The sequence below is a fragment of the Venturia canescens genome, chromosome 1 (genome assembly GCF_019457755.1).
Source record: "Venturia canescens isolate UGA chromosome 1, ASM1945775v1, whole genome shotgun sequence".
Lineage (NCBI taxonomy): Eukaryota > Metazoa > Arthropoda > Insecta > Hymenoptera > Ichneumonidae > Venturia > Venturia canescens.
Genome location: NC_057421.1, coordinates 23,271,155 through 23,284,988, shown reverse-complemented (window position 1 = coordinate 23,284,988; position 13,834 = coordinate 23,271,155). Strand labels below are relative to the sequence as shown.

The following is a 13,834-nucleotide window of genomic DNA, read 5'->3' as shown; positions in this document are numbered from 1 at the left end:
GTACAATTTTTTCGTCAAGAAATTTCTCAAAAGGGGGCAACTCCAGCTGTATTCCAGTTGCACCTTTTTTTGAGCCTCAGTTGAGGTGAACATTATCATTAAAAAACCATTAATCCGATCCATACCAAATTTACACCACTTATATATGATAATAGTAGCTTGGGCCTGGACGAAGGGTTTATAAAAATTTTGATTAAAAAAAATGGCGACAGTTTTAACAAAAAATTCATTTTTTGAGGTGCTAAATTTTCCGTTTTTTTGTTACAATTTGTTTTTTTTTCTAACAAAATATGAAATCCTTCGTCCAGGCTCTAGCTATTATTATAATAAATAAGTGGTATAAATTTGGTGTGCATTGGATAATTAGTTTTTTAGTATTAAGATTCTACATTTTAGTATTAAGATTTTACATTGGATTAAAGATATTAGACGACCGGGCGCACCGTGGTGAAGAAGAATATCTACTAAAAAAACGTTTCGATTTTTCTGCCCATCACAATAAGGCCTTAAGGTATCGTCTTTCATTCAATAGAAAAACTCGCACATATGAATCAAAGTGTGAGCAGAGATAAGAAGAAAAAAATTAGTGGAACGAAAGTAAATGAATGAATTGAAGCAATAAAACAATAGGAACTCACACTACCGCTGAATGATAGAGCGAGAAAAAAGCAACAAGAAATCAAAGGTTTTTCCGTTCGTTATGAGTTCGCTCCCTATAAATTGGCTGTTTCACGTAATGGAAGTCTGTGCGCTCCCGGAACAGGAGATTGTTATCGTATATCCAGGATCAAAACTGCCAAATTGCGTTTGGCTATTAAGGTCATACGTGAGCTACATCGGATTCTCTCCATTGGGTTCAGAATTCACGATCATGAGACGACCATTCATAACAGCGTTTGTGCAGGAGCAATGAATTTCGTTGCTTAATAAAAGGATTATGTTGACCTGTCAAGGTAGTTACGTCTTTTCAGCAGGTCACAGCTGCAAAACATTGAAATGTTTCCACATCTCTTTCGTACTGTTTGCAGAAACACACAACTCTGATTTCGCGTCCAGGAAAACAGAAAAAAAATGTGTAAATCTATTGTGAAGGGCTTCTCCCGCGGATGCAATTTTTAATAACAAACCCGAGTTTGTTGCCAGTGGAGGGTTACAAGGACGATGAATATTTTCTACACGCTACAGCGTAGTCCGGCGAACCTGATACGTGGAACATTCCTCTTTCTGTTTCTCTGGCCGCGTAATTAAAAGTGACGTTAAAACAATGCGGGTCTTGAGCCACTACATTAAAATGAAAAGTTGTTGACAAAAAAACCGTTAATTTACAATCGTGTTCTTCTGTTTTTCTCGTCTCTCTGTTCCTCTATAAATTCGCCGGTACCAAGCTCGCTTGTACCATGAAAAAAAGGGTTCGAGAGAGTAACACAAGAGTTTGTAGAGTTTTTATAGAAAACTTTGAATTTATGAATTTTTTTGGATGTGCCAGTGTCATATCTCGTTACCTTCGGGCATGATTGATTGGTTTACAGAACGAATATATTTTCATGTCACGTAGAATAGTGGAGTTTGATAGAAGAGTAAAAGGGGGGGGGGGGAGTTTTCAATAACTAGTATTAATATTTATACAAATTTATTATCCATAGAGATTGTTCAAATGCTCAACAATAACTTCATTTTTAACACAAATTTGTGTAAATTTATATCTAACCCATTTCATGCCCTCGGGCAATGTCTCAAAATTCTCAAAAGTTGTTGCTCCTCTTGCCAAACGACAACTCTCGTTGGATTAAATGGAACCAAATACGTTTTTTACGGTCCGCGAATATACGCAGGTATTACATTTTTTACCATCACGAAGGTTACCAAGGATAAAAATATAGCTGATTAAAGTGAGGAACGACCTCAACGATAGTATAAAAGTATTTATACGTTTTCACATAAAAATCACGGGGTGTTGTTCCTGAATATCATTTTCGAATTAGACATTTTCTTCGGTCCGGGATCTGAACGCGATTGAAATCCCGAAATTAGTGTTTATGTGTGGTGGCAAGATGAAAACATTCTTTAAAAGCATTAAGCAAAATTAACGTGGAACAATTTTTAATTAATTAATTGTATAATTACGTTACTTGGCTGACTGTACATTGACCGAGTAATGAAACCAGATTGCAACGGTGAAAAATGGCTCGTCAAAATAATTTTAGTTTACGAAAATGTCACTTCAAAATAATATTCATTTTGGTCCAGGTAACAATATTTTTACAATTTTCATATTGAACATTATTCTACAATTCAATTTCAACCGACGTATGCCAAGTTGTAATCAATCTATGAAACAAAAAAAATAATCTCAGTTTCGTGCCTCCGAAAAAAAAATCATTTCCATATATACAATTATCTAATGCTTCTTAAAGTGTCACAACTATTTGCGAGTACGTTTTCAACCAATGCTTCCCTTTTTATTAAAAATACTTTCAGGAGAATATTCAAACTTCAATTGAAGAGTATTGGATTGCATCATTTGGCCTATCTCACTTATACTTTTTGTTGCTCGCGTTTGCCACGAATAACTAATCACATCGTACGCTTTTGTATCCTCCAACGATGAGTAATCTTTGCATAGTAATAAAGTGGAGTCTTTATCGACCATTGCTCCCTTCGTACTGATTACATAGAAACTATGCGAACTTTGATCACAGTTTTTTAAAAGGCACTTGTTTCGTTGGCGTGAAAAGCTACACGTTCGAAGCTCAAAGATTCAGAATCAAATGAAAAAGGAAAATTTGTTGATGTTTAATTAATGGTAAAAAAAAAAAATAATGTGGCAGAAGAAAGCAAAAATCTGCTGAACAGTGGATGAACTCTTTGCTCAAAGAGTGTGACAAAACACGTAAAAGTGTTAGTCCATAAAAATATAAAATTTCGTGGACGAATGATCGTATAGGAACGTTAATGGTCATTCGACAATCAAATTTTTCGAGTTTCTTTTCAAGCATTCTCCGAGTTTTTATCTACCATTGGAACACCGTTATTTTTGTTATCCGCGTCATTCATGAGACCACCGTCGACTTGTTTGAGAGCGATGTCATAGGTTCTTCGTTGTTTTCGTGCACCGCCGAGGCACGTAGTGAAGCAGGTGTCACCCTGTCCAAACTTCTCGCCGTCTTCAAGAGTTTCGGGCATCGGATGGCCAGCTGTTTCCGGAAGATAAAGGGACAGGAAGCCCGAGACAACGGCAATGAAGCCAAAAGTGGTAGCTGGAATTCGTGGGTTTAAGGAGTCGAGTAACATTATGAGAGGTGTCAGGGCGCCGCTGAGACGAGCGCACATCGAGCCAATGCCGAGAGCCGTGTTTCTCAGTACCGTCGGGAACAATTCTGCCGTGTAATTATAAATAACCGCAAAAGATATGGCGATGCATGATTTACCGAAGAGAACGATTACGATTACGGCGCCGCTCAAATCACGAGGTATGGAAGTGGCAGTGATGCAGCAAACGCCACCGATCAACATGAAAGTGCTGACCAAACAACGGCGTCCGACCCGATCCATGGTCAAGCTGGCCAAAACGTAGCTTGGAATTTCCACGAGCCCCGTAAGGAAGAGCACGAGATAAGGATTGCCGTCAATGAGACTTCCGCTGCTCAATGAGAGTCCGTAATAAACGATGGAATTTGCGAACCAATTGAGACAAACGTTCAAAGATTTCTTTCGGAGATTAGGAGTCTTGAAGAGATCACCCGCTCCGTAAGAGACAGTTTGGTCGCGAGAGGCGTGGCGCGCCTTGTTGCGGGAGACGTACTTAGCCTTGTCCAATTCAACGGTGTTCCGGTTCATCTTCAGAGCTCTCTCGACTATCTCAACGGCTTCGACAGCTCGGCCTTGAGCCCAGAGCCACCGGGGTGATTCGTCCATGAGCCACCAATGACCGACGAGCAGAGCGCCGTGGAGTCCGTAAACGATTTGTAGCCACATGCGATCACTGATAAGCGCGCCCCATGCAGCGACGACCAAAAACCCGCATGCGAACGCGAGCTGGAACATCATTCCGCAAACCGTTCTCTTGGAGGCGCCAACGAGTTCCATCGTAAGGACGAAGCCGGTTATGTAAGCACCGGCTGATCCAAATACACCGTAGAAGAATCTGACGACGAGGAAGCTGTAGTACTCGGGAACGAAAGCGACCAGGACACCGAGAACGAGTTGAGCAGTGCCGGAAAGACAGAAGATGATTTTCCGTCCATACTTATCTGCCATCGTGCCGAGGGTCACAGCCCCTGCGAAAACCCCGAACATGTACGACGATTGAGCCACTGCACCCATCCATCTTTGGGAACAAACGAAATTCCATTCCATGCCACGCGACGATTTATAGTAAGTCGTGTCATAAACCCACTCTTGACAATTTTTCGTAACGTTATCCTCCGGATCAAGGTAGTGACAGGTATCCACACTAATTGGAATGTCCATCTGCGACCAGGAAGCGTTCTCCTGGAGGGACAATCTCTCGTGGGGCAACGGTACATCTTGCCATTTTAAATTGTCCGTGGTCAGAGCACCGCGTAGACCAGGCACGACACATTTGTGCTGCGGCACTGCCGCGACCGTCAGAAGAGTCAACATGTGCAGGCCTGCGGTTAGCCCGGCTATCACGTGGAGCGAGTATTGCCATGCTTGATAACGCCCGAACTCACCCAGATGGGACATCATCTCTTCCAAATCCGTATCGACAGTCGCCATGGCGATACTTTTTTCGACTGTGTACAGCACCACTCGAGTCTCACACTTTCACAAACAATGGGGAACTTAACCGCGCCTTTTCCAGATGAGATAACCGAGCTCCCAGTGATCACAATGTGGCAGAGTACGCGCGGAGGTTTCCAGCCGAACGCGCGCGTTGGCTCAGTTCATCGATAGCTAATCGAATGAACTGCGAGAGCCTCGTGGGCCTTCACTGTCTCTTGCACTGTATAATTATATTCGTTGCTTGTAAACCTTGTGTGAAGTCGCTGATTGCCAGGCAAGAACATTCAATTCACTGACTCCGATGGGAGGGGAGAGCTTGTTACTGGTTTGTTCTTAAACCACACTGTGGTAAAGAGGAAAACGGAGATGGATAGAGAAACTCACACACCACTGGGAGTCTATGCCGCGAATGGCAGTGAACCGGGGTAAATTGGGTTAGTAACCTTGGCTGTACGAGGAGCGATAAACTGGGCAACGAACACGACGAAGGTTCACCGACAAATGCGACACTAATGGTTCCCGCGGCTCATTCGTCGCTCACTTGTTTTTCTTTATTTATCTTTTTCCCAAACGACTTTGTTTTTATTATTTCCACTCGGCCAACCCACTTGTTTATCGGTGTGGCACTGTGCGCCGGGAATTCTTCTCCCACGCGTTTTCTCATTCGTTTCGACTCGGGTGTCCTCTGCGCTGCTTTTTGTGTGCACGCTTCTCCTCCTTTTTTTCTTCTTTCGCAGTTTCTTTACTTAGCTGCTCGTTTTTCTTCCTCTCTCATTTCCGTCACAGCCAGTGTTTTCTCTCTCAACTGCTCGACCAACCACGCTGCTCTTCTACGAAACGTCGCGTCGACAAAATCTTCGGTCCCTCACCCAGATCTTGGGCCTACGACACAGAAAAATAGAGAGATCGAGTGAAAGCGAGAGATCGGAGAATCCTCAAAGCTATCTAGACCGTTGCTCCGAAACGCATGGAATTACGAATGTGAAAGATAAACGACGTCGAGGCGGGAACTTCACACGTCGGCTTGACGAATGACAGTCGAACCCGTCGACGGACTCGCTTTCCTGTAACGAAAAAACGGTACAAAAAACTTTTGAGCGATTCGATGGATTGATCGCCACAGTGCATCTATCAGACTTTCTCTGAACAAAAACATTCTCACTTAGCGTGTGTTTATTTTTAAGTATGCTACCCAAAAAATTATACGGTTATACGATTTCACGAATTTTTCGTCGAAGTGTCATCCAAACGTGCTTCCCACTCGATCAGAATAATTGGAGCGCAAATTTTTCTCTCACTGCCATGAATTATTGGAAATTATGGTTATCAGAGTCATAAATCATAAAAGATCTCAGAAGAATGATCCAATGAGTTGCTGAACGTTCAGAAATCCCGAAGCTTCAGTCATCTACACCGACTTCTAACGGCTTGTAGTAATAATGTATGTAACTCTGATTAGACGGCGCCATAACTCGTTTGGAAGTCAAATTTATGGCGGTCGATTGCAAATTTCTTAATCGCACAGGTAATCAGTGACGAAGCAGACGATGACATTGGAAACGTTGCCATAGAGGAGTTCTTTTTCTATTTATTTTCTGATTTGTAATCATTCACACTATTGTACAGCATCTCCGAAGTTGGCTTGCGAAATGCTGAGAAAAAATCTCTCTCTCTCTCTCTCTGTAAATTAATTGAAAACTCGCTTGAAAGTATTTGCGTAGATAGTAAACTTCATTAGAGAATGTGATGATAAAATGAAACGTAATTGCAGTGGGAAATCGTTGATTATTTTCACTTTATAGAGTTAAAAAAAATATTCTTTGATTTTTTTTAAAATAGTTGTTAAAAAAAATGGATCTAAAGAGGAAAAACTGAGTAATCGATACTCCCGATTCCATTGGTTCATTCGCATCGTTATATTGGGTTCACAATCTTTATCAATCCTCATTAATAACATGAAATAAGATGCGGAACGAAATCGTAAACGTTATTTCTTGCTATCGTGGGATCGCGTTAGAATTTATTCGTTACAAGATAAAAGTCTCGACGCCACCTTTTCGAGCTGTTTTTTTATTATCGAGTGTACATTTCTAGCCGCGTGAGTTTCATTCGATGTGTGCCAAGTTCGATAAGCACATATAATATCATCTCTCCTTATCACCGCTGGTCTCGAAATATTTCAATTCCTAAAGTAACGATCTTATTTAAAGCAGCAATATAAAATATTTCTGGAGTAGATACGTTGGAATGTAAACGTGAAAAATGGTTGAATTTTATGGGTAAAAAATATTCATTTTTATCTACCAAATCCTGCATAAATCTTCGTCATTGCATGACCGAACTTTTTCGTTCTCCCTATTGCTTCGAGGGAGTTACCGAGGCAATATATTAAAGTCGGTGCTTCGCCGGGGGGACTTTATCAACAAATGTGCATATATATTACGTATCAATATTTATACAAAACATATCCTGCTCGGTATCGAGTCGAAAAGGGCTAAAAGTCAAACGTGCAAATACAGTCTTCGGGTTCTGAACGTATTGAAATATTGATTTCAAGGATTGTACGCGTTCACTACGTAATACCTGCAAATTCACGATTTATGCCAGCACGTATTTATAAAATAAACTGAACATTGAAATTTGACCCCACCTGCCTTAAACCGTTTCAACATAGAGCGGTATTTATATTTTCACCATATTTATTTCAATATTATTTCCAACATTTCTTATCATTTGTGATAAAAAATGGAATTCATTATTGATATAACTTGAAATCAATCGAGAAGAGAAAGTTGCAAATTATTTCATTCGCTTTAGTGTACCCAGGCCAATGACCCTTACCAATGGAACGTTTTCGCGACCGTGCTATATCTTGAACGGCTTTAAGCACTAGCGATTTATTGAAAATTTTATGTCAACTTCACCCAATCGGATTAAAAAGTTGCCTCTCATTTATTAGCCGTCGTATAATTCAATAAATTGCTGAATTGTAAGAGAAGAGTGTTCTGGTGATCAATATGTTTTCGATTCGAAGCAATGCATGGACGCTCCAAATGTCATGGAATCACATCGAAACACATAAATTAACGATTTCTTTTCAAACACAAATTTTCCACAAATTCCTTAAGTTAGAAACAAAATGATTTTTCCAGAAATTAATATTTTTTCTGAAATTTCGCTACCAGACGAGAAAAAGTAATATATTTTTTGAATTGACTCATAATTCGACAATTTTTTGTCCAAAATAATAAAAGAGAAAAAAAGGAAAAGTCCTTGGAAAAATGAAATTCAATAAATGTTCACTGGCCGATGATGTTGCTCGATTCTCAAAAGATTCGTTTCTCATATACTGACTTACATTATTCTCCGCGGAAGCGCGATGCCAAACTGCTCAACAAGTCGATCGAATGCGATGTTGAGTGTGGCGAGCCTCCGCGATTCCTGTTTAGCCACTACATGTGCGTGGCAGAGAGGTGGATATGTAGGATAAAAAGTGCAACCGAGGGTGGAGACGACCGCGGTGTAAATATCTACATCGAATCAATCATTCGAGTGTCATCGACGTCGGGTCGTTGCAGTCTCGACATCCGTTTCCTCTTTCGTTCTCACTGCTATAAATACCCAAATTCATGAAATATTTTTAAACATTATCAAGAGAAATCGAGAAAATTTCAATTCGATCGTGTTCAAAAGACTCGTTTAATCTATTCCAAAAATTTTCAATTATCCCAAAGTCCCATGTATTGTGGTGTGCGGTGAAGAACATTTCCGATATTGACATGCAAAAATACGTTCGTTGGATACGACAGAAAAAGAGAATTTTTCCTCTGCCAAGTAAAAGAGCTGTGACGAGGTCGTTTAATCAATATTCATTTTTAAGGGGGAGTCCTGCTTTAAAAAATCAACAAAATCAATTTTTTTCGAAAGTGTTTTTAGGATAGACGGAAATAACTTCCGATAGCAAACTTTTCGGTACAGTTTCAAGGATATTTCAAAAGTATAAAACATTTTTTTAATGTGAGAAATACTAATTTGTACATGTTTTATGCGCCAAGTCTGATTGTCGAAGTTTCTCAGCTGTGTACAATGTGGAGAACGTATTTATAGTCTGCAACAAAAATTCCAATTTTCTTTTCCCATTCTCATATATTTTGCTTCCATATAAACCTATGAAAACCCGAAAAATTGCGAAATTCTATATTTTTAGCGAGTTTAAAAAAAAACGCTTCTAACAAAGAATTCAATGTGCTGTAAATATAGAATTTCGCAATTCTCTCGGGTTTTTATAGATTTATATGGAAGAAAAATACATGAAAATGGAAAAAAATTTTGGAATTTTTGTTGCAGACAATAATTACGATCTCCATATTTTACACAGTTGAGAAACTTCGACAATCAGACTTTGCGCATAAACCATTTACAAATTAGTATTTATCACATTAAAAAAGTGTTTTGTACTCTTAAAATATCCTTGAAACAATACCGAAAAGTTCGCTATAGTGAGTTATTTCCGTCTATCTTAAAAACATTCCCAAAAACAATCGATTTTTTCGACTTTTTAAAGCAGGCCCCCCCCTTAAGGAATTTCATTCTGGAGCTATGTTTCAAATTAGGTCGATCAATGAATTGCATTTCTATATGCAGACGCGAGTGAATATTTTTTTTTTAAATTGTAAACTCAATGAAAGGTAATGATCGCCAGTAAGTGGTGAATTCGATTGAGAATTAGTCAATTATTAATAAATATTTCGTGCCTCAATAAAATAATTATAAACGAACATTTATTTCGCTTTGACCATAAAAATTCGAGACCCAATTCGCGGAGGGATGTAACGTAATAAAAATGAATATTGCGTAAAAACATAATAAGAACCGTCCCAGTTGCAAAATCGAGATCACAATAATAAAAGCAATAATTGATGTAGCGAAAACGAAAAAAAAGTTTGGAGTTGTGAAAGCTTAAGGTAATGCAAGATGTTGAAAAATAAAATGATTCGAAGCTCGAAAATGCGTATTACGTGGTAGTGAGAAGGCATCAACGTCTTACGTCTGTGGAACATGATCTTGCTCGAGGATTGGCTAAATGTCGGTGCATCCGCCAGTGGTTCCAAAGCAACCGCAAGCGAAACGAGACGATATTCCGCACGTGCGGTTGGCATGACCTCAAAGATGTTGCTCATTGCTTTCCTCTTGCTCCTCGGCGTCTTGTAATTTCGTACGTTTCTCGATTAATTAATCCAAGACTATGCGGATCACGTGGTCGAACAAACAGGTCTCAATGTCGATGATGATAACCGCCTATTCAGTGTCCTTGGTCTTAATGATTTCTGTAGTGTCGTCTTCCATATTTTTTCTATAACGATATTTCGGTGAGATCACACAGTTACGAAAATTCGTCGTGATCGTACTCTCGACGATCCGACTTGCAACGATCTAATCTCACAGTGCTATAAACCTAAGAAATTTCTCCATTTCATCGATGATAAGTCAACACAGTCACGTGAAAATAGAGCCTACCAGGCCTTCCAAAATATTGGAAGGCCTCCACGGAAAATATTGATTCACCTTCTAGTTTAAACTTCCTTCAATTTTTTAGCTCGGTCGTGCCTTATGTCAAATTCGAGTATTCGTCAGGAACGAGCAGCAATATTTGGATAACCAAAAAATTTGACTCTCAGACCATTTTTTCTCTCTTAAAAGAATTTTATTTTCTTATCAAATTATTCTCGTGCACGGAGAAAACGAGGACGAAAATTCTACAGGAAAGTACTAGAAATACAGTATTTCGGGGACAGTATATACGTACTGGATTGCAGCATTAATTCGAAGAGCAGTAATAAGAATTTTTCTATCCACCATAATAAAAAAAAACCAATACTTTTTATTCAAAAGACTCAAGAGTCTTTTTCTCTATAAGCATAGTAAAATATTTTCAGTCACTTCAAATATTTATATTGTAAAATATGCTCGAGCAACTCTGAAAAAAACTGTGGTAAAATGTCACACGTATTCGATGTATATTCATGTATTTATCATAGAATTGACTATGCTGGCAGTCAAAATTTGTGATTCACAACACATTTCGATTTATCAGTAAGTGCTAGTCTGACATGATGAATAACACTCGAAAACAACGAAATATATTTCTCACGTGCATCACTTTTTGCTATTTACGTAAAGCCGTTTAGAATTAAAGGGACGAAAAATAGGAAAATTCAAAAAATACTATGCTGTTTGTAATCGGTGGCTAAATACTTTGAAAATTCTTGAAAAATAATATATTTCTTACTATTCAAAACGAATCCGTTTTCTCCGTGTGTCATACGAGTGTGTCTGCAGCTCGAGTGGCTTCGAAACGCGCAACTAAATGACTGAAACCAAATAAATGTTCCAATCGATTTGGGAACGCTGCTTGATCACCGAATGAATATCGACAGCAGAGCCTTGAATCGAGTCTGCCACTGAATACGGATTTATTACACTTTTCGTATATTCACCGGAACTGTAGAGAACGCTATAAATGCGTGCGAATGTACGAGTAAACTATTATGAGATTTACTCGAAACGTGCGCATATTACCAATGGTAATTATACGATGCGGCGAGTATAGGGTCGCGGTGAAATACACGGTGATAAATACACGCTGACTCCGAGCGGATGAGACTTATTAAAATATCGATGAATCATAAGTAATGACAAACCGCGAGGGTCGAGCCATGCGGGCATTTTTTTTGCTGCACATTGAATAAAAACAGTCGTCGATAAAAGTGTCGAATGTTGATTGTCATTGAGAAAACAGTGAATATGTTTTTTGCTCTTCGGTATAATGTTGCACAACTTCTACTGTCTCAGTGGTAGTCAATTTGGGTGAAACATTTGCTGTGGAGACACATTTTTCGAGCAATTTTCCAACACTTCTTCATTCGTGTCAGGCTTTTTGAAAAAGTCTCATTTTGCCAGGAACTTTTTCGAGTAACAATAAACTGCGGAAGCGTTAATTGATGTTGCGACACGAGACGTTAAATCCTTTCGTTTTTTCATCTTGGCTGCCCCTCCCTCCGTCACTTGTGCATCCATTCACTGAGATACTGTTCACGATAAATCCGATTCATAAACACCGAGAGAAATGGACCGACGAATAATTGGAGAAACACGTGTTTAACCTCACGAAATTTCAGACATCTGGGTGCACAGCGTTCATTCTTCGCCGCAGGAATGAAAAAAATCGAGGTCACTTCGCTTCATTTTATTTTTCAACGGACGCAAAGTATTATTAACTCGAGCCGCGTTGTGGGCAAAATCCTCTTGCACGCTTTTCTTCGACGCAGCAAAACGTTTGCGAAAAACAAAAGATAAGCGTCTTTCTCCTGTCACTGCAGAGCGAGGCGAAGCTTTTCTTTTTTTCGATCCATCAAAACGTCTCTTGGGAAACAAGGAAACTGGCTTTTGAGCTATTTCTCTCACGCTCGTTAGATAAACTGGCTTAATTGCGGGACACTATTTCGTAGGCATAAATACCACGATCAACAGACTCGATAACTTTGGACTGGAGATTTCGAGAGAAGCGTTGAGATTCATTAGAAAATCGTTCGATATTGTTGTAAACGTTTTTCGAAAAATATATCATCATACGGGTGGAAAATCACTTTTATTTACACCGGAAATTTTAGCCACTCTCGATCTGCTTGCCTGGAATAATTGAATTTCAGGTAGTACTGTGCAATAAATTCCGGTCGTATACTTTATTGATGCGTATATCCGAGCTACTACACCGAAATGCTAACAAACCCTGCCCTCGCGAAGTTTGCTGCACACACGCGGCTGTTCGTATCGCATGGACATATTGAATTCTGGATGAGATTGTTGTGCACGCGTGAATCTCAATGCCACTTTATGACGTATATTACAATTTTTACCCTCCGAATATGACCGAACGTAGATCGACGCTCGTGCACTTGTTCTGCCAGTCTTTTTACTCGTACAAACTCTATCTATCCCCTCGAATGATCCAATATGCGTAAGTGGATTTCGTCGAAGCGTCCTAGAGCCTCTGGCTATCGCGTGGTAATTTGCTAGGCGAAGCTTTATTTTTCGCTTTTCCTTCTTTCATTCGTGATAGAGAGTCGTGCCCTTGTATCACATTCTTGTTGAGCTCGCAGTATAAAAAAGCGGATGAAAATTTCTACGATACTGAAGACTAATGGCTTTTGCGGAATTTCAGAAACCTCGTTATCTCGGGAACCGGTTTTTTGTACTTTTTAAAGATTCATTGAACGCGCCACCAAACAGATTTTTTCCAACGTAACTGCGCGTGAGTTTTATCTTTTCAAATGAATATGTCGAATATTCCGAAATTTATGAAGTCAAATCTCGATATTTTTATTGTTTTTTTTTTTTTAATTTTTTTTTATTCGGTGAACGTTTTTTCAAATTGTTTCTTAGGAACGAAAATTCGATCATCGAATCTAAAAACGTAAGCTCAGACAATTATTATAGAAAGTATTTTGCTCACTTAACTTGAATTGAAGGGTTCTCAGAAAGTTTTCTTCTTTTTTCTCAACGATTTTCACTTCAGACTCAGAGCTGCTTAGCGAATATTACGTCAACATTATTATTCGTCAACTTTAATTTACAGTTTCGATTTTAATGGGAAATAACTCTTGCCCACGCTTCATCATTCGTATTTTTCGCAAGCAAAAAAATAGTATCGACACTCGTGAAAAAGTGATGAGAACAAAATTGAAATTTGTTTCAACAATCACGTCTGAATAGTAGAGCGTGCATCCGGGAAAAAATGCATTTTTGTCTCGTCGATAATATTCTCCGCAGGAATGTAGAGTGTCGTTGATCAAGAGAGTCTCAATAAGTGCCCTGAGCGCACGATAATGACCGAGAGTTTTCTCTTCCCAGTGTAGAAATCAGCACGTGTTCTCAAGCATGGAATATTCATTGCGAACTTGTCCCTGCATTTTCTACTCACATCTATCAGTTTATCCACAACAGATGCGTAACGACGTTGCAGTGATTTGACACTCGGAATTAAAAAGGAAATTTTCGAGCGGGCAAGACAAACGAGCATCGTATCGAT

General features: G+C 39.2%; 2 protein-coding genes across 4 annotated transcripts in view; one reads left to right on the top strand and one right to left on the bottom strand.

The window, feature by feature from the left end:
- superdeath (Suppressor of ER stress-induced death) overlaps nucleotides 1-13,834 on the top strand; it is a 34,689-nt gene that overhangs the window by 3,029 nt on the left and 17,826 nt on the right. The gene's annotated exons all lie outside the window — the stretch shown is intronic.
- LOC122419385 (organic cation transporter protein) lies at nucleotides 1,614-12,695 on the bottom strand. Of its 3 annotated transcripts, none has more exons than XM_043433892.1 (4): nucleotides 11,036-12,695; nucleotides 9,794-10,099; nucleotides 8,105-8,357; nucleotides 1,614-5,810 (listed from the first exon to the last, which is right to left on the bottom strand). In XM_043433892.1, exon 4 carries the CDS (start codon nucleotides 4,738-4,740, stop codon nucleotides 2,989-2,991), a length of 1,752 nt encoding a protein of 583 aa, XP_043289827.1. In that variant the 5' UTR covers nucleotides 4,741-5,810; nucleotides 8,105-8,357; nucleotides 9,794-10,099; nucleotides 11,036-12,695; the 3' UTR covers nucleotides 1,614-2,988. The 3 variants fall into 3 exon arrangements, with proteins under 3 accessions (XP_043289827.1, XP_043289829.1, XP_043289828.1); XM_043433894.1 differs by having other exon boundaries at nucleotides 11,326-12,695; XM_043433893.1 differs by lacking the exon at nucleotides 11,036-12,695 and adding an exon at nucleotides 10,312-10,328.

What these genes read in the sequence shown, in the direction of transcription:
- LOC122419385 (XM_043433892.1), bottom strand. Translation starts at nt 4,740, where the DNA reads ATGGCGACTGTCGATACGGATTTGGAAGAGATGATGTCCCATCTGGGT.